General features: G+C 32.6%; 1 protein-coding gene across 3 annotated transcripts in view; it reads left to right on the top strand.

Moving 5' to 3' along the window:
• Cacna2d1 (calcium voltage-gated channel auxiliary subunit alpha2delta 1) overlaps positions 1–25,458 on the top strand; it is a 372,350-nt gene that overhangs the window by 213,897 nt on the left and 132,995 nt on the right. For all 3 annotated transcript variants that reach the window (XM_026384957.2, XM_026384956.2, XM_026384954.2), the window contains exon 6: positions 22,718–22,849. In XM_026384957.2, coding sequence (XP_026240742.2) covers positions 22,718–22,849 — 132 coding nt within the window. The remainder of the gene's footprint in view (positions 1–22,717; positions 22,850–25,458) is intronic.

Raw genomic sequence — 25,458 nt, 5'->3', positions numbered from 1 at the left:
ACTACCTGGCTGGGTGGTCTAGGGCAGTACTGGATACATAGCAGGAGAGATATCATAGGTTACTTGTAGATTTCTTGCTGGGCTCTTCTTTTTTGTGGTTCTTTGACCAAGAAGACACACATCTCTATGTGGAAACTTACTTCCAGTTGCTTCCATGACCCTGGATGACATTTTAAGTTTGCTTCCTCAGAACTATGTAATGCACTACAGGAAAACTGAAATCTTACATGCTTCATGCCAGCCTTAGCAGAGGCTACTAAGTCGGCTAATATTGTAACATATCTTGTAAAGTTCTTAATATTTTACTGTGTATCTTTTATACCACATTTCATTATAAAGCTTATCTCATGCTGTTACACATTTGGCCAGATATGTAAGAAATAGCCAGTGGAAATTCTCTTCTTAGGAGAGTCTGATTTTAAGGACAGTGTGTTGGGTTGGGGTGTCATTGCTTGCCTAGCATGTACCTGGCCATGGATTTTATCCCCAGCACTGCACAATAATGGATAAGTAAATTAATTAATTAAATTCAGTGACTTAAGAGCATTTAGAAGAGTTTAAAAGTCTATGTCATCATATTTGGTCAATATTGTAATTGAACCCATGTTCCCAATCCAAAAAAGACAACACCCATCTGTAAATCACTTAAATCTCAGTTGTCTGTGGAGTGCAATTCAATCAAATATAACATCACATATATTTATATAAGTACTTCTCTAAACTGATATCTCTCAGTGTCCTTTCTTAAGAAGGTCCTCAAATATTGTACAGCATGTTTACTAAATTGCTTCAATATAAATTTTTCAGAGTTCAGTAGGTACAGTGTTATAAAGAGATCATTCCATGAATGTTTTTTAATAATAATATTCAGGGGTATGTAAAATGCTTAGCTACTGCTGTATTTGTCGTACAGTTTATTGGGGAATGCAAATAAAAATTCACTGCTTTTTAAAATATATGTTAAAAAGTGACACTAGAGGGATGAAATGGAAAAAGGATGTGTGCACTATTTAGTGTCTCTGAAATTGAGAGCTAGAAATCAGAAGTGTACTTGACTAGCTTTTATGATGGGTATAACAAGTGACAGGCCATTCAAAGCCTGAAGAAGAGAGATAATGAAATCTTAAATTAGAATAGCTTCCAAAACAGACTGACAGTACTGTTCACAGCAAATTAAAAAAGGATTGACAATTGGAGAGAAAATGGAGATATGGAATTTGAGATGAGAAAATGTTAATCATATGGCATTTTACTTTATGGATAAAATCTTACTGAGAGTTCTCTCTAGAAATAAAAAAAAAAACATTTAAAATATTTCTAAAATTCTGCTAAAAAAGCAAAAGACTTGAATTGGACCAAAGATTATAAGATCATTTTATTTTAAGATAAAATGATCTGATATTATAATTGTGGGCTATATACCATGCAAGTAGTCAGATTGGGTTTAGGTAATATTATTGTCATTTGAACAAATCTAATAATGACTAATATGCAAACTTTTAAGAAGTATTTTTAAGTTATAGAATATTTTAATGTAGTAATGAAGGCCTTGGTGATCATATTACAGGCTTATAAAATATTTTTTTACTTTCTCCTTGCAAATGAACACTAGTTGGAAGATATGAGGATTTCACCCAGGTTTCCATGGACACAGGCAGCCTTTATTTTCTTATTTACACCCAAACTGGAATGTGACTGAAGATTGCCCCATTACTATAATTTCATGTCTATAATGATCTAGTGTGATTTCTAAACTCTCTTGTAATCAATGCTGATCATATGGAATGCAATGACAGGGACTGGGCTAGTTGGGGTACAAGGCAGAAGTTCCCAGGGGGATGACACAGCAGTTGGTGGAAGGTTTTATGTTTGAAAGACTAATTTTGCATGAGGATGTTATTCTGCATACTTAACGTGGCTTCTATATTTAATGTATCTGATTTATAAATCACAGAGCTTCTATGACCTGGAAAACATTTCATTCCAGAATAATTTGGATTGTGGCACATTTTACTTTTCAGCTCCACTCCAAAACTTTAAAAACAATATAAGAAAAACTTGGTTTAACAGTCTTCTAAGGGCAATTCAGTCAATGTGTACATATATTTTCTTTAACCATTAAGTTGTTTTTTCTTAGTCTTTTATTGCAGAGGAGTTATGTAATAATTTTTCATATATACTAGTTATTTCAAGTATGTTAACATTATAACTCCCCTTTCAAATTATATTTAATACCAGTTGTCTACTCTAGGGGGGGAAATACCACACTAAAAATAAGTAAATCCTTCAGATATTAAAGGATAAAAATAAAAAATTGTTAATTATAATGGGAAAATAGCTTTATTCAAGTGAGAATTTAGACAAGCAGTCTTTAGCAGTAATATCATGAGAAAGTTGCCATTCATAAGAATATTCTAATACCTCCAGTAAAGGATTTCATACAGGTAACAGTAAATATATCTAAAGTGACTAGACCACTCTTAGATAACTTTTAGATAAAATAAGAGGTTTTGTTTTTATCAGCAGAGCTTATTTTTATATGAAATTAGAAATTATGTTGATATTAGTGTAATTACCATATTATTATCTACGGAAACTTCTTTACATGGAATTGAGGACTCAAGCATATTTTTCTTCACTCATTGAATTAAAAAATCAGTGTTTTATAAATAATAAAGTAGAATTAGTATATTAAAATTCAAATTGAGTTATAATTTACTGTCTGTATATATACATACATATGTACATATTCGCACCTGCATGTGTCAGGAGGTGCTGGGTATTGAATCGAGGGCCTCCTGATGCTAAGCACATGGTCTACCACTGACCTATATATATCCCAGTCCTATTATCTATTGATTCGGTTCTTTTCATAGTGCTTTTAGCTTGATTATTACCATAGTATGGTTATTACTTATTATCAAAAGTAGCTTAGGAACGTAAATTTAATAATGAATTTTGAGGTAGATTTTAAAGTTTTTTTTTTTTTATTAATAGGTTGTGCATCTGAAGCTTTGAGCATGAAATCACTTTTACTTTGAGGGCTTTTAAGTTATTCATATGCCATCTTCCTTTGATAATTATATATTTCAGAGTTCATAGATTTTAAATATTTGGCTAAAGTTCAATTAAATTTTCTAAGAAATCAATAATAAAAAATTTCGCTACTACAAAGTCAATTCTTATGGATAGATAGAATAAAGTATACACACCAGGGGACTTTTTATTCATATTTTATTCATAGGGAATTAAATATATTATTTCTAGAGACTACTTTGAGAAAGGATATGAAGATATTTAAAGTGACAGGATAAAAAAAAATATCAGCATAAAAATGAAAATAAGGCTGCGTCTTATTTTCATTGTCTTTCAATGTATTATAGTAAAAGTATGTCAAAAATTGCATACAAAAAGTAATATTAGAGCTCCATGTCATCCAATAGGGTAATTATGATATTTTGATATTATTCTCTCAAGAATTTCACCATGTGGCCAAACTTCACTCCTCTCTTCTTCAAAACAGGCATTTTACTCCATTTCCAACCAATCTGTCTTTAGATTCATGTGCCCCAGGTCATTCCAAAGGTATTTTTAAATTTGGTTAGGCTGGTACTCTTTTTTGTTTCCTTCTACATAAATCATTAATAGAAAAGACATGGACCCTCTAATTGTGGGTTATGACTCTAATCAAATTAAAAGTAATAAATCCATAATGATATCCTTAACAAGTGTATCATGCTGTAACAGTTATGGTAGAGATTTCATTGCTCAACTGAACATGAATTGCTCCCTTACAGTCATAGAATTATACACACTTTCCAATCTTTAGCAGGGTGTTGACAGGAGGGTGGTGCTATCCCATGGTTATGGGTGATAGTGATATGTACGGCCTTTGAGTTGGTGCATTTAATTGCCAGTAGTAGACCTTCTGGAGCTCTGTTTCCTACCCATGATGGGGGAAATTAGAGATGGAACTTCCATAAGTCTAGTTCCCTGGTTGAATTAGGATACCAGAGATTACCTTCCTTCTCACACCTAGACTCTGCCATCAATAAAATTAAGTAAGTAAGTAAATAAATAAATAAATAAAAATAAAGATCACCTTGATGTTTTAATCCACTTAAATCATAAATACATGGATTTGCATTCATAATTATATATATATATATATACACACACATACACAATATATATATATTGCCGCAGTCTGGCTGGGCACAATTCAGGAGCCACTTGTCAAAAGAAACAAACTTTATTTTTAGAACCACACACACCAAACAAAACAGCTCCTCAGGAAAAACCTTCAGAGCCCAACTGCCACCACCGGCTTCCCACAAGCCTCTCAACCTCCCCCACTCCTCCTGCTCTTGAGGCTGATTGGCTGGGTCGTGTGGGCAGAGCCAAAAAAAGTCCCCTAATGAGCAGCTCCGTGGTCTGAAAGAGCGGGGAAACAGCCCAATGAGCATCACCGCATAGGAGCCAATCAGTTGGCAGCTAGAAGTTTGCTGGGGCCGCTATGAGCCAATCATCAACTGGCAGCTGGAAGTTTGCTGGGGCCCCTTCAGCTGTGGCTCTCAACAATATATATACACACATACACAACAAATATTGTGACATTTCTGCCTCACTATTTACCTACTTGTCTTTGTGTTATCCTTGTCTTTATAAAATCACCAATCAATTAAAATGTGGCTTTCTTTGCTTCTCAGGATTTTCCCCAAATGTTTGAAAATCAATATTTTTACCTAACAATTTTGTTGCTAAACTGTTAGGCCTAAATTTAATTTGTGGCCAAAATAAATTTTAAGACTTAATTTATTCCAAGTTTTAAAGCCCTTATGAACCAGATTCATATAGAACTGTAGAATAAATTTTACTTCCCTCTCTTATTATCAATCCTCTATTTTCTCTCTTCTTCTCTTTAATGCAGATTTTAAAACCATGACAATTTGGTACAACCAGAGCTAGATGATAGATAAATTGAATTTAAATTCTGATCATTTTAATTTTTTCTTTCATTTTTGCTCATCTCCAAGTCAGTATTCACATAAAATATTATATAATAATATAAACGTTATATGTTAAAATATTATCTCCAACTCACTATTTTGCATTGTAAAACTGAATAGTTTATGACCCACAATATGTGACATTAATGACTCTTCCTACTGACACAATCATACAGCCCTGATTTTATAACAAAATACAGTTGTACTAACCTGTGCTCTGTTGTCCTTAGGCTAGAGTCTCAATTCAAATTAAGAAATATGTATTCACTCTGGGTGAGGAGAGAGAGAGAGAGAGAGAGAGAGAGAGAGAGAATGAAATATATTTAAATTATTAATACAAGTAGATATTTTGTATTATAGGGAACCATATCATACTATAATTCCATTATGGTAAGCATGCCATTATGGTAACCAGGCAATATAGTAACCATATTAACCTTAATTGAAATATTTCCCATTGTTCTTTTTAACAAAGAGAATAAGATCTTAATGGAAATTGAAAAAAAAAATACAGGTCACAGTAGATCAAATAGGAATGCTATGTGTCTTTATGATTTTCAACTTTATTAAGACTGGTATGTGTTCTTTTTAAGACATACTTGGATTCAACCATTAAATTCTGTTGGTACCACAAAATTGAAAAGTGTACATACTTGTTTTCTTCAAATTTTCCATTTGTTAGTCTGTACTTACTAAAAATTTAATTCAAGTACATAACCTTATACACATAAGAATTCCCCAAGGCAGAAGTTTATAAAGGAATATTACATTCACACGTTCAGTGCGTCTGGATGTACACTGTTTTTGATATAAATAGTTCTAGATTCCAGATTTAAATATTGCCAAATATTTTAATTTCATTTCAAAGCACTTATCCATAAAAATAATGATCTCTCAATTATTTATACATCTCAAAAATTATAATTGTAAACTCTGCTTAGAAAAGATATTAAAAGCATTTACTAGGAAAACTTAAAAAGGTTAAGGAAATCAATCTTGGCCCAAAATAGAAAGAATAGTTCAAAAATACAGCTTGATTTTTTAAAATTTTATTTTACTGTATTTGTAGAGGAAGGCAGTACTAGGGATTTAACCCAAGAGCAATTTACCACCAAGCTACACTTCAGCCCTTTTTAAATTTATTTTTATTTTATTTTTTTTATTTTGAGACAGGGTCTTGCTAAGTTGCTTAGGGCCTTGCTAAATTGCTGAGGCAGGCCTTTTTTTTTATTGGTTGTTCAAAACATTACAAAGCTCTTGACATATCATATTTCATACATTAGATTCAAGTGGGTTATGAACTCCCATTTTTACCTCAAATACAGATTGCAGAATCACATCGGTTACACATCCACATTTTTACATAATGCCATATTAGTAACTGTTGTATTCTGCTACCTTTCCTATCCTCTACTATCCCCCCTCCCCTTCCCTCCCATCTTCTCTCTCTACCCCATCTACTGTAATTCATTTCTCTCCTTGTTTATTTTCCCATTCCCCTCACAACCTCTTATATGTAATTTTGTATAACAATGAGGGTCTCCCTCCATTTCCAAATGGTAATATCCATGCACCCTTTTCAAATCTTCTATTTGATGATCAATTTACTTTTTATCATGCACATGTATACATTACATATATGCATTTCATTTGGGTATGGAAGGGTGCATTCCTTCAATTTTGAAATAAAGTTTTTAGTCTAGAGTAAATGTATACTTGGGTAGTCTACATTGTGATGTTCATAATATTTAATTCAATTTAATTTGAACTAACAGAAAGAAGGAAGTATTTTGGAAATTCATATAACAAGCAGTGATCATGGATTTGAGGGAAATATTCATTTATTTATTTTTTATTCTAATTTGTTATATATGATAGAAGAATGCATTACAGTTCATATTATACATATAAAGCACAATTTTTGTATCTCTGGTTGTATACAAAGTATATTTACACCACTCATGTCTTCATAAATGGTCTTAGGGTAATGATGCCCATCTCATTCCACAGTGTTTCCTACCCCCATGTCCTCTCCCTTCCCCTTCCACCCCATTTCCCTATCCAGAGTTCATCTAATCCTCCCTTTTTCCCCTCCCAACCCCACTATGAATCAGCCTCCTTATATCAGAGAAAACATTCAGCATTTGGTTTTTTGGTGGTTGGCTAACTTCACTTAGCATTATATCCTCCAACTCCATTCATTTGCCTGCAAATGCCATGATTTTATTCCCTTTTATTGCTGAGTAATATTCCATTGTGTATATATACCACATTTTCTTTATCCATTCAACTACTGAAGGGCATCTAGGTTTGTTTCCCATTTTAGCTGTTGTGAATTGTGCTGCTATAAACATTGATGTGGGTGTGTCCCTGTAGTATGCTCTTTTTAAGTCCTTTGGGTATACACGGAGGAGTGGGATAGCTTGGTCAAAAGGTGGTTCCATTCCCAGTTTTCCAAGGAATCTCCATACTGTTTTCCATATTGCCTGCGCCATTTTGCAATTACATCAGCAATGTATGAGTGTGCCTTTTCCCCCACATCCTCACCAACACTTATTTTTGTTTGCATTATATCTTAATGTTCCAAAAAACACTAATAACCCATGTGAGAGATTCATCATTTTGGATAAAAGATATAAATTCTAGACAATAAGATTTGATTTCTAGATTTAGTTTTTAAAAAGTCCATGTCCTGTTAAATAACTAATAAAATAGGTTCCTCATGCATTACAGTTCATAATATATTCCCATGTTCAGTATGTCTGGATGTATACTTGTATTTGATATAATGTCCTTGGAACGGAGAGTGTAATTTCACTAGAAGCTTTTTAACTTCTGTTATATATATGTGTGTGTATATATATATATCTTACTGTTATATATATATATAACAGTAGGTTCATACCCATTGAATTTGATTTTTTTTTACAAGTATAAAAATCTCAAATTTTCTCTCCTCTCAAGAAATTAGGTGAAGTTTTGGCAGTGTGTAGAAGGTTATCATAACTGGATGCCTTAAGTAAACATTAGTTATTTTGCCTGTAATAAATATGGATCAGTTGAAATAAAAGCCACCATGATAATCTGATATCCACCATGATTCAAAGTATGAATCAGTAGAAATACAAGCCAGACTATAATCTAATACCCACAGTGATTCAAAGTATGAATCAGTTGAAATACAAGCCAGACTATAATCTAATACCCATAGTGATTCATTCATTCATTCTTTCTTTCTCCCTCTTTCTCTCTGTCTCTCTCTCTCTCTCTCTCTCTCACACACACACACACACAAACACACACTCCTGCTTCCTAAAGAAGGTATTGCTATTTTGCTTAAGTGTATTTCATTTAAAAATAGAAAAAAAAATTACAAATTATTTGCTAAATAGTGAAGCAGTTGATTTTAAACCCCTGTCTCCCCAGTGTTTGAGATTTTGCATTTAGGAATAGAAATTAAAAGGGGAAGATAATGGAAGATTGATACTTAGTAGAATGAATAGAAAAGAATTTCAAGTGAAGGAGACAAAGAAATGCAAAGTCTTTGTTTTGGATTTGTTTGGAAAGGCCAGAGAACCTGACAAATAATGTGAAGGATTCTGACTTCCATTAGTTTGCTATGAAATTCAAACTGACAAGAAAGTAAAGGCTTCTTTTCAAAACCTTTTAAAGATTAGTATAAAGACTAATATATTCTGAGAAGAATGTTAAAATTCATTTCAATATGCCATCGATGTTTATATCGGATAATGGTAACTATTTGTTTAAAATTAAATTTATTACTTAACATATGCCAAATTTTCCATTTTATGAAATATACTCTCTGATTCAATATTTCACTGAAAGTTGAGTAAGGTTTCCCTTTTAGGAATTAAAAATAGATATATTTCTAAGAAATTAAATCTTGTAGGCATCGTCTTTTGATGAATGGGTGTGGTTGACATTTATGCATTCAGAGTTTCTGATGCAGGTTTAAATCATTTCGGAAAGTCAAAGGTGCACGTGAATTGCAGAAGAAAGCCATGCAATGATGTTGAGAAGAGTATGTTCAGCGATTTGAAATGTCTTTATAATACATATATGACTCCTGTGGTAGAACTTTATGGCCTTATAAGACAATGTAATCATCTTGCCTTAGTCTCTGGAGACCCTCTGTGAGGGTAAAGGCACAATGGATTACTTCATCATTCTAACGGAGGCAGAAGGGAGATTGCTTATTCTCCAGGTACACAGCAAGCATTTGTCAAAGTGCTCCCCATCCAAGACAGGCATGCCTAGTATCCCTGGGTACTTAAGTCAATAACTGCTCTGAAAAAGGCAAAATTCAAAATCAACTGCATTAGAAAATAATGGATTTTTATTGGTTTCAATATCTTCTTGTATAATCTCTTGATAAATTGAGTTCTGCACAGATGTGTGGAATTTATGATCAGTGCATTTATTTTAGTATAGATGTGAAAATCATACTCAAAAGGCAAATTTTGCTGTTTTTTTGTTGAACAGGACAGTACATATAAAGTGATTACTTGGTATGAAGAATGCTGTTCTCATTTAGGAGTGTAAAGCGCATACTACTTCCTTTTAGCAATTTCCTTCTTCTTAGCGTAGTATTGAAAGATCCATAGATCTTACTGGTATCATTTCATGTTAACTTCATTCCAAGTGATAGCTAAACTTCTATATAGACTTCACAGGGAAGGTACAGAGTCATTACTATAATTGCCTTTTGAATAACTGCTTAATGGATATCTCACAGTCACTTCCTCTCATAGCCAAGCTTGAATTTATTATTGTTGTCCCCCTATGTACTGCCCCTCATTGCTCATATGTCTGCAAATAATACTATCCAGGCTCCCAAGTCAGAAAGCCAAACATCTTTTCTCCTTTCCCACCTTTGTGACCATGGAATTAGTTCTCTGCAGCCTTCTTTTAATCTGCTTCTCTTCTCCCTTTCTACCAAGGCCTATTTGGTTCAGACTAATGTTATCCCTCACTTCTCTGACTGTATTAGATTTCTCTCTTGTCTTCCGGATTCATGACTTGCTGATTTCTAATCCACAGTCAGCTTCTCTGGCTGAGTTCCACCCTCACTTCTGAATGGAGTCTCAAATGCAAATATATTTATTTCAAATTTTCCCTTATCTGATTCCCTATAATTTTCAAAATTAAGTTATTTAGCACTTGTGGATTATTATAATACATCTCTAGTCTCATGCCTGTCATTAACCATTTTGAATAAATGAATTTACCTCCTGGAATGCCTATGCCTCAGTGCACTGCATAGGGACTTGACTGGATCAACCATCTAGACCCCCCCAACCTTTCCACTCTTTCTTTACAACTGTGCCTTGTGTCTTCCAGAAATTCTTTTGTAACCACCACTCCGCACCTGCTGTTCAAACTTTTGCTTAGCTACTGGTGACCAGGTAGTGTTAATAGGGTCTGTGATACAAGGCAAAAGTTGACTTAGAAGCTTTAAACTTTATGTCTTTGCTATTAAACAGAATAATTTGAGAAGAGTGGTAACTATTTTTTTTAATTAAATTCCTATTCTAGTCAGAGATCATTTAAAATGTGTAATAATCAAATCAGGATAATTATTATTTTCATCTCCTCCAGTACTATCATTTTTATATTGGGAACCTTTAAACCCTTCTCTAGTTATCTTGAAATGTATAATTAATTGTTATAGACTACAGTTACCTCTATGTACTATAGAAAGTTAGACATATGAGTGGATAAATAATATATATGTATATATGTAATATACATATATATATATATGCAGTGTGTGTATGTATGTATATGTGTGTGTAACTATTTGTTTAAAATTAAATTTATTTTTTAACATATAACAAATTTTTCATTTTATGAAATATACTTTCTGATGCAATGTTTTACTAAAAGTCAGGTAAGGTTTCCCTTTTAGGAATTAAAAATAGATTTCTAAGCAATTAAATATTGTAGGCATTGTCTTTTGATGAATGGGTGTGGTTGACATTCATGCATTCAGAGTTTCTGATGCAGGTTTAAATTTAAACAGTACACTTTAGTATGTACTGTTTCATTCAACACACAAAATGAAATATTAATCAGCCATAACAAGATTGAAATTCTGTCATTTGTAGCAACATGGATGGAGCTGAAGGACATAATATTTAGTGAAGTAAACTAGCCACAGAAAAACAAATATTGCATGTGGTGGAAGCTAAAAAAGCTCAACCTTTTTAGAAGCAGATAGTAGAACAGAGGTTACTAGACGCTAGGAAGGGTAGGTAGAGAGAAGGTGGGTAATGGGTCTTAACGTTGTATATTTTTATTTTTTCTCTTCTTAAAGACTAAATACAATGCTGGCATCAGACCTCCTTTCTAGGATAAATCTATTACAGTAAAAATACCCAAGCCATTTTTAATCTTTCAAATACTCCTTTGTGCCAAATGGGTCTTCCTGGATATTTTGGTGCTGCAGGAAAACTGTGTGATTCTATCTCTGAAATGTCATACTTGCTCATAATGCTGTTGTGCTGATATTTGGGGAATTTTCTGCTTGTCAGTATCATTAATGCTTACTATTTTATAAAAATTTTATAGTGATCTTACTATGTATAGGTCTTTGTCTTTTATATCTCAGTTTAAAATGCATCTTTTCAAAGAGAACTTTCCTGAAAATGCTAAACAATCACACAGTCCATCTCTATTAGATCCTCAGTTTTCATTTTTTAAAGAGCATGTATGATGTGTTTACATATTTCAGTTCATTGATTGCATTTCTGCTCCGCTAGAATGTTAGGAGTTCTGTCAATATTGATAGACCCTATAGCTTTGGAGAAAGAGTCTGCAAGCTGTGGTCCACTTTTTTTGTAAGCAAAGTTTCATTGGAACACAGTCACATATATCTGTTTATGTTTGTCTAAAGGAGTTTTTGCTAAAGCTGTAAAGTGAGTAGTGATACAGACTATCTAAATGACAGAAAATACTTATGAAAATATTTAATCTAGACATTTAAGAAAAAATATTGCCTTACTTCTTTTCTTAGAACAGTACCTGATGCACTTAGAACAGTACCTGATGCATAATAGGTGCTCAATAAATATTTGTTGGATGGATGCATTTGTTGAATAGAAACCAAGTGATTAGGAAATGAAGCATGCAGACTGGGAGATACATAATATAAAACTTCTTAGATATTTATAGTGTCTTCCCTCAAAAGTTGGGTCACAGTTTTATAGCAAACTCTTCAAAATACCTCCCAGTAAATTGGTTGATATATGACAGATCTAGAAGCAAAACTAACAATTTATGAGAATGATGAAACCCTCAGATGATGCCCAGAAACTTCTCATCAATTAATATGGGTTTAGAGGAAGAAAAGAAAATACTAGACCATTTGTACTTGCTCAGATATACAGTGGCACAATGAAAGCTGATTAATGAAGTAGAATATTTTTGCTTATAATTGAAAAACTAGCTCTAACTTAAAATGTGATCCAACATGAGAGTCACAATTTATATATTCATGTAACAAGTATGTATTGTTTACCTAAACATTTTAGTCATTACTGTTCATTGCACAGTATATCTGAAAAGTTAAAAGCACTTCCAATTGTATAGTTTGCCCAAGGTTATATAGCTGTGTATTAAACAGGTCTATCACATTCCATTGCCTATTTTACTTTACTCTAGACAATGGGCATAAAATACCATGTGATGCCTACCTTAAAGCTACTCACAGTATAACAGGAGGCATGAAAATAAACAATGATAATGAAATGTGGGAAGTATTTTAATAGATGTATAAAAGCTGCAGGAGAGTAGATAGGATGTTTATACTCTCCTACATGAAAGGGAGGAAGAATGGTAAAAAATCAAAGACAACCCTATAAAGGTGATACTGACCTGAAATAGGAAAGAAAGGAGAAGTTTAACAAGTAGGAATGGAAGGAAACACAGTCCATATAAAGACAGCATTATATGCAGTGTCATGGCAGGCAGCAGAAAACATTGCATCCTCAGGGAATGGCGACAGTCTTTCATTGTGGCTCCAACTTACTGTGCATACAAGAGGAGTAAAAAGAAACTCGAAGGATGCAAGAAGCCAGTCATGAAAGACCTGCTTTGGTGGACAATAACTGAAGACTTGTAATTAAGGAAGGCATTTCCCAATTGGAATATGATGACACCAATAAGATGAAAATAATCTGAAGTTGAAAATTTGGAGACTATTTAAAGGTAATTGCAAAAGACCTAGGAAGTATGACTATGAAACAAGAGAAGAGGATATATGCATTGGAGCCAGAAATGACATGACGTGGTTGTTTACCGTGCTCTATTGTATTTCATCAGATCAAAAGCCTTGAAGTCATTTTAATAGTGTTAGGTTCGGAATACTTATTTTGAACTGGTTCTTAATTATATGTTTTAAAATCTATGTCAGAATGATTAGAGCTTCTATAATTTGATAAATTCAATGTTTTGTGGGAAAATTTAAAAATATATGATCTATTAGAATAGAAAATAGAAAAAATTAAAATATAAAATCTATTAGAATAGAAAAGGAATTATGTTTGTGTTATTAAGGTATTTGCTGAGCAATGCAGTAGCTAAGATTTATAAATCCAAATTCAGCATGTCCATAATTATAATAAGTGCAATAAAATCTGAACAAATCACGTTTATGATGTTGTAAACACCCAGAATATAGACTGGACAGTATTAATAATTTTATTATTGTATATCAATATCCATATTGCTGTATGCATTCCAAAACCTTGAGTGCTGTGCATGTATGTATGCAGGTATTGAAGGCATACATGTGGACAATTCTCTATGTACGTGCAACTTTAGATGATCCTAAGAGTATTAATCTCACATTATCTTGAAAATGTTAGAATTTGTTTATACCTTTATGAATATGAATCTGTATGTAGTAATTTGTAGTTTACTTTCTGAGATGTATTTTCCCTCCAAACTCTGAAGCAGTGTATGGGGTTTAAACCAAAAGATCGCTGTTCTTGATTATGGCTGACTTCTCTGTACTCTGCTTCAGTGCATCTGATCTTTCCATCTTAAAATCACCAGGCAACTCTTTGTTCCGAAACTGGTTGACACAAACCCTTAAGTGCAAGCAGTGTGTGTTTCATTGACAATATCACCCTTGTCCCCAGGAGCCTTGTTATCCTCCGTCTTCAACCATATCTCATTAGTCAGCTCCAATACTTTTTGATCCCTCTTTGTGAATTCAGAAGTCTGCATTTATATGGAGACAATAAATTCCCTGTGCAGTCGAATAGTCTCAGAGAAAGGCAAGAGATATTCCATATCTAATTTGGTCTGTGTCTCAGCCAGAGTTTCTTCTCAGCTTTAATGCGATCATGCATGTGCATAATACTCTGTGCTTGTTCATGTATATGCACATGCATGTGTATCGAGTCTGGTATGCCAGTTACATCTTATATAATCTTTAGTTCTCTTACCACAATTTTTCCAAGTCAGAGCTGAATTCAAAGCAGCATTCACCAATGTGTTTTGATTTTAGATCTGGGAATACTGTATTATAAATGTTATCTCCTTGAAAAAAAATGTATAAGATATCAAATGCTATCATTAATGTGTGTGTGTGTGTGTGTGTGTGTGTATTCTAGCATTATAATTGCTTTTGAAAGATTGATACTTCCTTTTCTTCATGAGATTCACAGCAACAAAACCAAGCATTGTTATTGGGCATAAACTTAGGGCTGGGGCAAGTGCAGAGGTTCCTTGAGGACAGGAGAGAATGCCAGGTTTTAGTCACTCATTCTAGCATTTTAGCTGCTAAATCAGAAGTGATTCAGCAAAATGTGCTTTAAAAAATCTGTTAAGTGATGAATATGAAGAAGTTGAGAAGATAATAGAGGCAGGTAGCTTTTGCTGTCACGAGGGGCAGGCAGTGTTCTAAGTATGTGTAAATGTATGTCAGAGCAGCTCTGTGAGACAGACTGTAATTGTCCCCTCTGTGCAGATGAGGAAGTTGTGGTTTACAGAAGTGACACCTCCCTAAGGTTAAAGGGTTGCTTCTGGCAGAAAAATATGCAATCTTAGAGTGGGAGGATGGTGAGAATGGTGCTTACACTATCTACCTTAGCATCCTCATTTTTAAAAATTTCAGTTACTCAAAGAAAAAAAGGCATTACCAACAAGAAAAGCAGTAATCACACACACACACACACACACACACACACACACACACACAATAAAAAAAAAAAAGAAAACCTTCATTTGGAGTGCTTTAAATTTGGTCTCCATTGCATATTCATTTCTATTTGGCTTCAAACTTCATTTTTATTCTCTGAGTTTGACTTTTTAAATGTACATTTTAATGTTTTCATTTGTTCAGAGGTTAGCATGTTGTTTGCTTACCGAAATACTCTAATGTCCAGAACTAGAGATTTAACAAATTTCTTTATATTTTATTTACTAATACTCAAATTTCTAATGAAAATATCTTATGAGGCAGTATTAATGGGAGAAATTGTATTATGTCCTTCAGGTACTTACTCTAACACTCCTGATTTATATTTAAAAATTAGGTAACATTCACAAATTGAAAATGAAAATATTTCAACTGATTATAAGAGAATTTTAAGATGTTGACAGCTTTAAAATAGGAGGACGGGCAGAAGGAAGGTGAATTTATAGAAAATAAACAGTATGACATTCACATTGCTGTATGTGAAAAAAATGTGTTTTTGTTAAGGGAAAAGAAAACAGACAACACTAAAATACTATGCTGACATGTAAAAAAAGCTTTTGTGTATGCAAGACATTTACAGGAGATGTGCACTTTGCAATTTTTTAATCCAGCTGAGAACGGAACTGTAATAAAATGTGTTCACAATTGTGTTCACTGATTCAAAATCCATTCATAATTTCATTGAAATTCACCGGTATTTGACTTTCACACCTATCTCTTAGGATCCTTCATATAGTCATGTTCCTTTTTATTTTTTTAAGATAAAAAGCACAGTAGAAGCACCAGAGGTTAAATGATGTAAGTGACTTATTGTGCCAGTGACAGAGACTTGTGGCAACCAAGCTTACTAATAACATATTTGGTCTTCATAAGATAAGGTACAGAAAAACTTAGAATGCTTGAAGAATAAAACAAAATTTTTACCTTGCCTCCTATTCTAAGAACATTTTTATGCAAATTCCACCCCAAAATCTTACAGGTAATTTTCGTTTTATTTAAGGCGACATGAAATCCTTCAATTAATAGACATGATATTAGATGCTAATATCTTCTATTTCCTTTGCATTATTCTTATTGCCTTTAATAATGAAATGGATTTTTTTTCTGAGCTCCTCCTATGTGCTCTACAATTTGCAGATTTCATTAGAGCTGAACAGCTGTGTTCTGGGCACTGGCCAGTTGCTCAGTCTACGGGAAAATAAAGAAATAGGGAGCAAGACCAGTAATCCCAGCCGTACAGTGGTTAGAGAATTGACAAGGACAAGAGCCTTTTAATATTTGTACCAAATTAACCATAGGAATAAGGCTTATCTCCTCATCAAGGTGCCCACATGCCCAGAGCCTTCTGTTCTCCTGTCCTCAGTGGGAGGTGGCTTCTGGTGCCTGAGACATGATTAGAGAGATTAGATTTGTTCCTCCCATCTCCCTGTGCCTTATTAATCTTTCATTTACACTGGGATTAGATGAGATTCCATTAGCCAAATCCACTGAAAAGATTCACTCATTTTAATATTTATGCACACTGTCTAGTCCTTAAAGTGGATTCTTTTTGTCTGTGCACTTAATTGGATCAGTGGGTTGCTTCTTATTAACATTTTTCTTTTTAGAGATTAGGATTGATGAATAAAATTAGTGACATCTGGCTCAGCTCAGCTGTTAAATACAACACTTTTAATGACCACCTTATTTACTATGATATGGAATGAACTTTTGCTGTAAAGATAAAAGGTATAATTTTATTTTAGAAATTGAATTAATACTGTTGAATCTAAAGCAAAAAATGCTATAAAGTTCTAATATTCTGACTGTCCAAATGTAAAAGTAGTGGAAGGGAATACATTTCATAGTATTAAAAACTAATTTTGAAATTCTTACTTGCTTGTTTAGCTAAGGTTTTAAGTTAAGATTTAGGTAAGGTGTTAGATTTTCTAAAGTGGAAATTTGTTCAAAGCCAAGAGTGCCAAAATGTAGCTTGAAAGACTGACATAATTTATATTATGAAATATTATTATTTTAAAATATATCAGCTTTCACTTTGAAGGCTTGTTACTGTGGCCTTTATTGACATTGTTCATTGATAATCTGCTTTTTTTCCTAGTGATCCAATTGTGTTTATAGTTGTATTTGAGCAATTTCTCAAGCTGGGCACCACTGACGTTTTAGGCTGAATAATCTTTGTTCTGGGATCTGACTTTTGTGTTATTGGTTGTTTAGAGCTCCCTGGCATCTGCCCTCTACACACCAATGGCATCCCACTAGTCCTGGTCGTGGAGAATTTCTCTAGACATTGCCATGTCTTCCCTGAGAATGGATATTGCTCCCAGTTGAGAAAAATTTATGTTATAGAGGAATATGCAGTATTGTTTTTAGATTCAAAATTCTAGGTATCAGAGCTGTATGTAAAATCAGAGTTTAGAAACAGCTCATAAACAGTGGGGATTTTGGAATCTGATCAACACAGTTTCTATAGTTCTCACTGTGTGATATTTGAATATCCTTTTGAGGATTTACTTTTTTAATGAAAAGTGGTAATACTACTATTATATTCAAAGCGTTATTCTAAAAGTTGAATGAGATAATGCATAGAAAATGGTAATTCGGTAAGTGTTTAATATTATGCTGACTTTATTTCTTAATAGTAGCAATAATTTAAATAACATATGCTAATTTTTATAAAAGCAGAGTAGTATTATTAGTTAAGTGAAACTAGCGTAGTAAGTGCTGTGCCTGGTTTTCTTGTTTTGCTTATTTTACTTTATATTAGGCATTGTTAAACAAAAATAATTTTGGTATCTAGTTCCACAGCTTTAGTAGCTACAATTTTAATAAAAGTTTTATCAAAGTTATTTACATTTTAAATAAATTACAACAAATATATTTTTCTCTAGAATTTCATTAGAAAGCTGTAGTTAAGGGTACAAAATTTATTATGTAAAATGAGTGATTCAACTGAGACCTAAGGTATGGCAGATTGAAGACAGTTAATACTCTACTAATAATACTCTATTATAAATTTGCTATTTACTAACAGAATAGATTTTAAATCTCCTCAATACACACAAACAAATACACACAGTGTTAGCTGCTTAGAGGTAATAGATAAGGTAAGTAGCTTGTGATAATTATTTCACAATGTGTATGTATATCAAAACATCAAGTTTTACATTTTAATATGTCAATATGAAATAATTTATGTCAATGATATTTCAATAAAACTTAAAAATAGAAAGCTGTTGTGGACAGTATGTATGATGTTGAGGTTTTTCAAACTGCCATATAGTACCTAAAGTGCATAGTGAGGACTTGAACCCTGAATAAAGCAACAGAATACATTCAGCCAATTCAAACTTCAAAGGGAGGAATAATGCATCTTTTTTTTTTTGTGGTTGAAGTTTGCAGAAGAAAATTAAATGCAGAGCTTCTCAATGATTCTGTATTCCATGTCACAAACAAGGCATGGATAGAAGAGTCACGTACTTTTGGAAGAACTAACAGAAAATGTAAGGTACTTCTTTTGTGCTGTTACAAATTGGATTTCTCTTTCTTCCCTTGAGAAGCCAGACTGAACAATAAAATACTCTTAAAGGAGGATTGCTGAACACCAAGGCCATGTTTTTGAAAGCCAAGTAGATGAAGAAAAGAGCTGTATGCTTGGCATTTTGAATCAATTATCAGTGAAATCCTATGATGCTATTCAGCATAGAGGCCCTTAAGTCAAGGTTTGCTTTCTAAGTATTCTCTGCTTTTAGTAGGTTTGGCCTTGAGCATTATAAAAGACTTATTTTTTTATCAAAATACAACTTTTAACAGATAAAGATATTCATTTTATAAAAGGTAACAGAAAATGAGTTCTAATTTTACTCTTAATATAGCCATAAGATACTTAGCTAAGTTGATTGGTGTCAGTAGGTTCAAGGCTAGGTTCCCATTGATGGTTTAGTCTTCTGTAGTAAAAAAGACACTCATACTTCTAATATCAGTTCAAACAAGTTTGTATGGATGTAAAACATCATTATTTGTCTAGGATGAGGAAGAAAAAAAGCAGATATAATATACAGTGTGTGTGTGTATATATATATATATATAATATATATACAGTATATATATAATATACAGTAAAACACAATGTCATATACAAGATATTATTAAAAATATCAAATACAATGTAATTTCAAATAATCCTCAACAATTCATAGATAATGAGCCAGAAATAGAATCAATATTATTAAATATATCTGTCCTAGCAAAAGAGGATGTTTTATTTGTGGACAATAAATACTTGAAATTATTTAAAAAAATAATTTATTTGGGGTTTCTTAAATTTTACAATTTTTAACTAACACACTTGGATTTTTCCCCAGTTTTAACCAGAATCACTTTATCACAAAACCTTCCTATATAAAACCTATTTACAAATTTAGAGAGGAAGAAGGGGAGAGATTGGTTGTATGTGTACAGACATAACGAAATTACAGGGACAACAGTTCACATCCAGGGAAGGACAAACGAGCTTTAGCATGGACAATGTTGTGTTTTAGCTTTTCATTCCATCATCTGCTGAGTATTCAGTGATCTCAGCACTGCTTTATCTTGAGCATGCTTGTACCTCAGCGACAGAAATGTCAGCCTCCTTAGAAATTCTGGTTGAGTTCTTTAATTTTATAGTATTTAAGAAAAGTCTGTTAATTTCAGGTTGTGAAAATCGTGTATATTTTTTCATGTTAACTCATAATCTGGTTTAAGAAAATGCAGCTAAGTAACCAAGGGTCCAAAATAACATCATTTTACTTGCTTATTTGTTTGATAATTTATATATTTTCTTTGACACTTTTAGCTGCTTTCCATAATCTGAGGAAATGTGTTTCTTTGATTAAAGACTGTAGAGCATACTCTCTCCCAAGTTTATATCCCTTAAAGTAGAATTGTTGGATTAAAGAGTGTACATTTTGATAGGTATAATCAAACTGACCTCTAAAAAGGTTTCACTAGTTTTATATTCCCATGGCAGATTTTTGTATTTTGTTTTCTGACTTTAAATGTTCAAATAAAGATTGTGACCAATAAATTAATGATTGCATTTGAAAGTTTTTGTAAATACACACTGACAAAAGGTTGTGACTATGTCCTTACCTCTCATTACACACTAAGTTTATAAATCTTGCTGATATGATAGGCATATAATACTATCTCTTTCATTTTGAATAAACCTTAAAATCTGCACAAGTACCTAGTCTGTACATTTGTTACGTCCTTTGTCCATTTGTAGATGAATGTATTTTTGAGAAAAGCATTTAAAATTTACCTTACAAGTGGCTTGTTTGTAAATGAATTTTCAAATGTATAATCTCAGAATTACAAAATATATTGCCATGGTGATAGGAAAATTTTAGAGCTTGTCTGTTTTTGCCAATACATAATAGTAGAACTCACAATTACTGTGTCAGTGCCTAATACTTAATAATTGTTAAGCTATCAAATGAAACTAAGTAAAAAATCAGCAGCCTTGTAAACAAATAAAACTTTATTAAAAATAATGAGATGCCAGTTTGTTGCTTGATATGAATTAAAAAGACAAGGAAATTGAAGAGATAGAAGAGATGGGGATTAATGAAGTCTGTCTGTATTATAAATAAATACTATTTGTGCGGTAAAATAACATGACTTGTAATAACAAGTCATGAATGTTAAAAAGTTATGATTTCTGTCTTTCTGAGATGTTTTGTATATTAAAATAAATATTCATGAATAGGGAGTATCAGTTCAGGTTATCTATGTGAATGTAAATTTTCGAATAACTGGCCACTTAGTGTTCATTGGATCATGCTCTTGAATATGAATTTTCTAGTATCTCAGATGCACTGTGGATCTGACTCAGCTCATGAATATTCACACACACACAACTGATCTTTCTGAAAGTAATCACATCCATAAAGATGAAAATCTTGTTATTTTTCAATAATGAGAATCACATCAGGATGCTGGTCCCAGAACAACGTTACAATTCCCTTGTTTTTGTTGTTTCCTTTCTTTCATTTTTGTAAATGACACAAACTTTAAAATATAAACACATATGCTATGCATCTTTCTTGACAAAAGGTCTTTTTTCTTTTACCTTTGCAAAAGCTTGTGCATGATTTAACTGATTGCTTTGTTGGCTTTATTTTCTCTGGATGTAGAAAAGAATAAAGTAAAACAATGTCTCCCATCCTTATCCTCAGCATATTTCCACTATTGAGGCCTGATCAGAGTTTCTAAATGCAATGTGGCCCAATCTGCTAACCTGCTGGAAGAATGATACATATTTTACATATAAAGACATGACATTATATATGCAATCTTTTGTGTACAGGGAAAATTACATTCTATGCCAACTAAACTTTTAATATGTTAGTATGCGATGATCACAGAGACCCATATTTATAAATTATATAGTATTTTAACTCACATCCCACATCTAAATGACTTTCATTGTAATGCATGATATACTTATAATACCTATCCAAGATTACTGAGAAGTTATTAAATAGGCATCAAAAGATGCCTGGTCCTTATTAGCCCCATACTATAATTAATTGAATAACCAGGAAAATAAAGGAGAAATCAAAACTATTGTTTATAAAGTTAGTAATAAAGTAACAACTAGTTCATATTTTCTTTTTTTTTTAAGAGAGAGAGAGAGAGAGAGAGAATTTTTCTTAAATATTTCTTTTTTAGTTTTTCGGTGGACACAACATCTTTGTTTGTATGTGGTGCTGAGGATGGAACCCCGGTCGCACACATGCCAGGCGAGCACTCTACTGCTTGAGCCACATCCCCAGCCTGAGTTCATATTTTTTAATACTGATGTGGTCAAATCTCTGAATGACATTTTCCTTTATAAAACTATGCCTTTTTGTTGTTTTGTAAATAGTTAGAAAGCAATGCTCAATGACAATTTTTTTTTTTTTTTAAACTCTGAAGGCTAATTTATGTTAGTATACCACAAGGCACCATCAGTAGTGAAGGGCTGAGGTCTTCAAACTGCAGAAGAACTTTGCAGGTGTCTTCCAACTTGTCTTGAGGATTAGGAGGAATGTCACCTAGCCCTCCTGTCTTGTTGCTCAAGCGGGTAGAGCAGAGTAGTGCTCAGTCAAGAGCAATGTTGCTTCCAGGGGTGATTTGACCACATCTGGAAGCCCTTTTGTTTGTCTCTTCAGAGAATGGTGCTTCTATCCCATAGGCAGGGGCAAGAGATGCTGCTAAACATTCTACAGTGCATGGGTCACGCCTACAACAGAGATATCCAGTCTAAATGTCAGCAGGACCACTTCATATCACATTTTAACTGAAGAAATAATTCTGTCTAAAACTTAAGATAACCACTGATTTAGAAAAGTTTTACAGGTAAAGCAATGAGAATGTGTAATATTTGTAAATAAATGAAGTCAGATTCAGTTTTTAATTATAAGTTTTAAAATATATTTATTTATTTATCTTGTAGCAACAATAGTGTTAAATGAACTCAACTGGACAAGTGCCTTAGATGAAGTTTTCAAAAAAAATCGGGAGGAAGACCCTTCATTGCTGTGGCAGGTGTTTGGCAGTGCTACAGGCCTGGCCCGATATTATCCAGGTAAGTGCTTAGTGATTCAATCAGATGAAAATGTAAGTATCTCCTTCAACATTTCTTGTGAACACTCTGTTACCTTCTCCTATATTGATATCCCACCAGTTTTATACAACAACAAAAAAATTATCTTCACATAGCTCTAAATTGTTTTACATGACTCTATGTTGATCGAAATCATTTTGAAATGAAGCACCTCTGAGAAATGACTGTAGCACTTGATACCTGGGCTGGGTCAGGCTGCAGTGAGACAATGAGGAGGTATTCTTAGGTCTGTACCTGGCACAGGAGGCTACCATGAATCCTAAAATAAGAGGTAGGAATCCAAATGCTTAGCATAGATCTGTCAGTCACATTAAAGAAATGAATAGACTTTTTAGACACTATTTGAATATCTCTTTCCAGGTTTTTGGTCTACACTTGAAATTTCATAACAATAGTGTTAGTATTTGTCTTGAATCAGTGAATTTGTGAATGTGAAGAAGAAATAAGATAAAATCACAAGGAAAACAGAGCTCTCTTATGTGTCAGTTTGTATTAATTTTGAAGGCATCTTAAGTACATAATCATATGTACTTGGTGAAGATGAATGTATTTTATAAATTAAAATGAAAAATAAACCCCATCTTATAATGTTCTTTATTTTTATAATGGAGGTTAAGAAGAAATAAATGGCACTTCCTATAACAAAATAAAAAATTAATAACTAGTATGTCCTGAGAGCCTTTGAAAACACTTTAAGTGAAATATCTGTTGTTATTTTTAACTTCTTCACCTTTAGAAGAGCTGACAAACACAAAATGCCATTTCTTTCTCCAAGGCATGACTTGAATTATCAGAGAGATACTAGAGAATGTGGTATTCAATGGCCACAATATGACTTTAAATAGAATTATTTTTAAGACATGAGTTTTTAAAAACATGTTTAGCAAATTGAATTATTCATAGTAAATAGTGACAGTACAAAGTAACTTAGTAGTAAAAAGGAATGAATAAAAAATTAAACTATATATAACTTTGTATTATGATAAAAATAAATAATAGTATAGACTTAATTCTCAAATTAGTTAAAAACATTATAATGTCTGCATGGTTACTAATGCCAGATCATAGGACTGGTAATAATTCTTTATTTTGGAAATCCAGAGCACCAGGAAAGGCCAAGTTTGTATTAGATATTGAAAAAATGAATTATAATAAAACATTAGTGTTAATACTTGATATGGGAAAATTATCACCTAGGTTTTTATCCCAATTGAATTTTCCATTACACAAATAATTTTTTGCTCTAGTAAAATACTTCTAAAACTCTTAAGTACTTTTATTAACATGTCAAATACTATATATCACAAGATTGTGAATTTTAGTCTATAAGATCATATCAAGGAAAAAAGCAACAGTACTCATGCACATAATAAACCTGACATAATAATCCTTAAAATTACATTAGGTTTTATAAAGCATTTTCAAGTACAATTTTAAAATATAGGAATTAGATACTTGATGTTCTATCTAATAATACACAAATATGAGAATGTTTTTAATCATAACAGTATTATGTAATTTTTAAATATTTTAAAAACATTACCTTTGTATAAAATTCCATATATAATAAGTTGAGGGAAAAGGAAGAAAAAGAAAAGTGAGAGAAAATTTGGATAATAATGAAAAAACAAGAGTTTAGGATCACAGAGAAATGGATGATGCAGAGAAAGAGAGATAAAGAAGTGTTACTAGAGGGAGAGGCTGAAGAGAGGCAAGAAAGAGTACCCGTGAACATGGGGAGAGAGCCAGAGGTGCAAGGAAAGATAGGTTCTCTAATGAATCCTGCAAGGTGGGTAGTTTTACAAACAGCAGCTAACTTTCAAACTTACAAATATCGTATTCAATAATTCTTTCATTTTAAAAACTAAGTGAGAGATGAAGTCTTTGTTTTTGTCTTTTTTTTTTTTTTTAACCCTAATAGGTATTTTCAAATGTGCTGACATTTGTTCTCTTCATCTTGAGAAGGATCATTAGATGTTTAATTTGGCTGAATCCATGTCTTCCTCTGGGGCATTCACTGTGAAAGCAATCCTGTGCCCAATATGTAGTTTTTAAGTCAGGGTTTGTCAGATAAATCAACTCACCAGAAGACTGTGAGGCTTGGCTCATTGACTTGCTGGAGGAAGTTTTTTTTTTTTTTTTTTTTTTTTTTTTTTTTTTAATGGCTCTCTTGACTGCTATGGAAAACATTTCATGCAGTTCCAACTGTTTTAGTGATTCTGTTGCTGAGTTGCTCTTTATGATGATAATGACAAAATAGAACCAACCTTTTTTATTAAAAGCACTAAGACAATGTTATAATTTTAAAAGCAGAATAACCTGTTTATACCACATCATATTTTCAGTATACTTAACAATTTAAACATGTTTAAAATACTTTTTTAAATGAAGTTATTTTTTTTTAATTTCTTAATACGCAATCCTTCCTTTTCTTATCATTTTGATGTAAGCCAAACTAACGTAAAGTGGCTCATCCCTGCTTGTCTCTTAATTCAAAGGTTAGAAACACCCTATTAATATCATCTGTTATATTAATGATGAACAGAATACAGAGTATGCTCCATAGTTGA

Source organism: Urocitellus parryii, chromosome 3, assembly GCF_045843805.1.
Source record: "Urocitellus parryii isolate mUroPar1 chromosome 3, mUroPar1.hap1, whole genome shotgun sequence".
NCBI classification, from domain to species: domain Eukaryota; kingdom Metazoa; phylum Chordata; class Mammalia; order Rodentia; family Sciuridae; genus Urocitellus; species Urocitellus parryii.
Note: the sequence above shows the minus strand (reverse complement) of the source record. Positions and strands in the feature narration are given on the sequence as shown.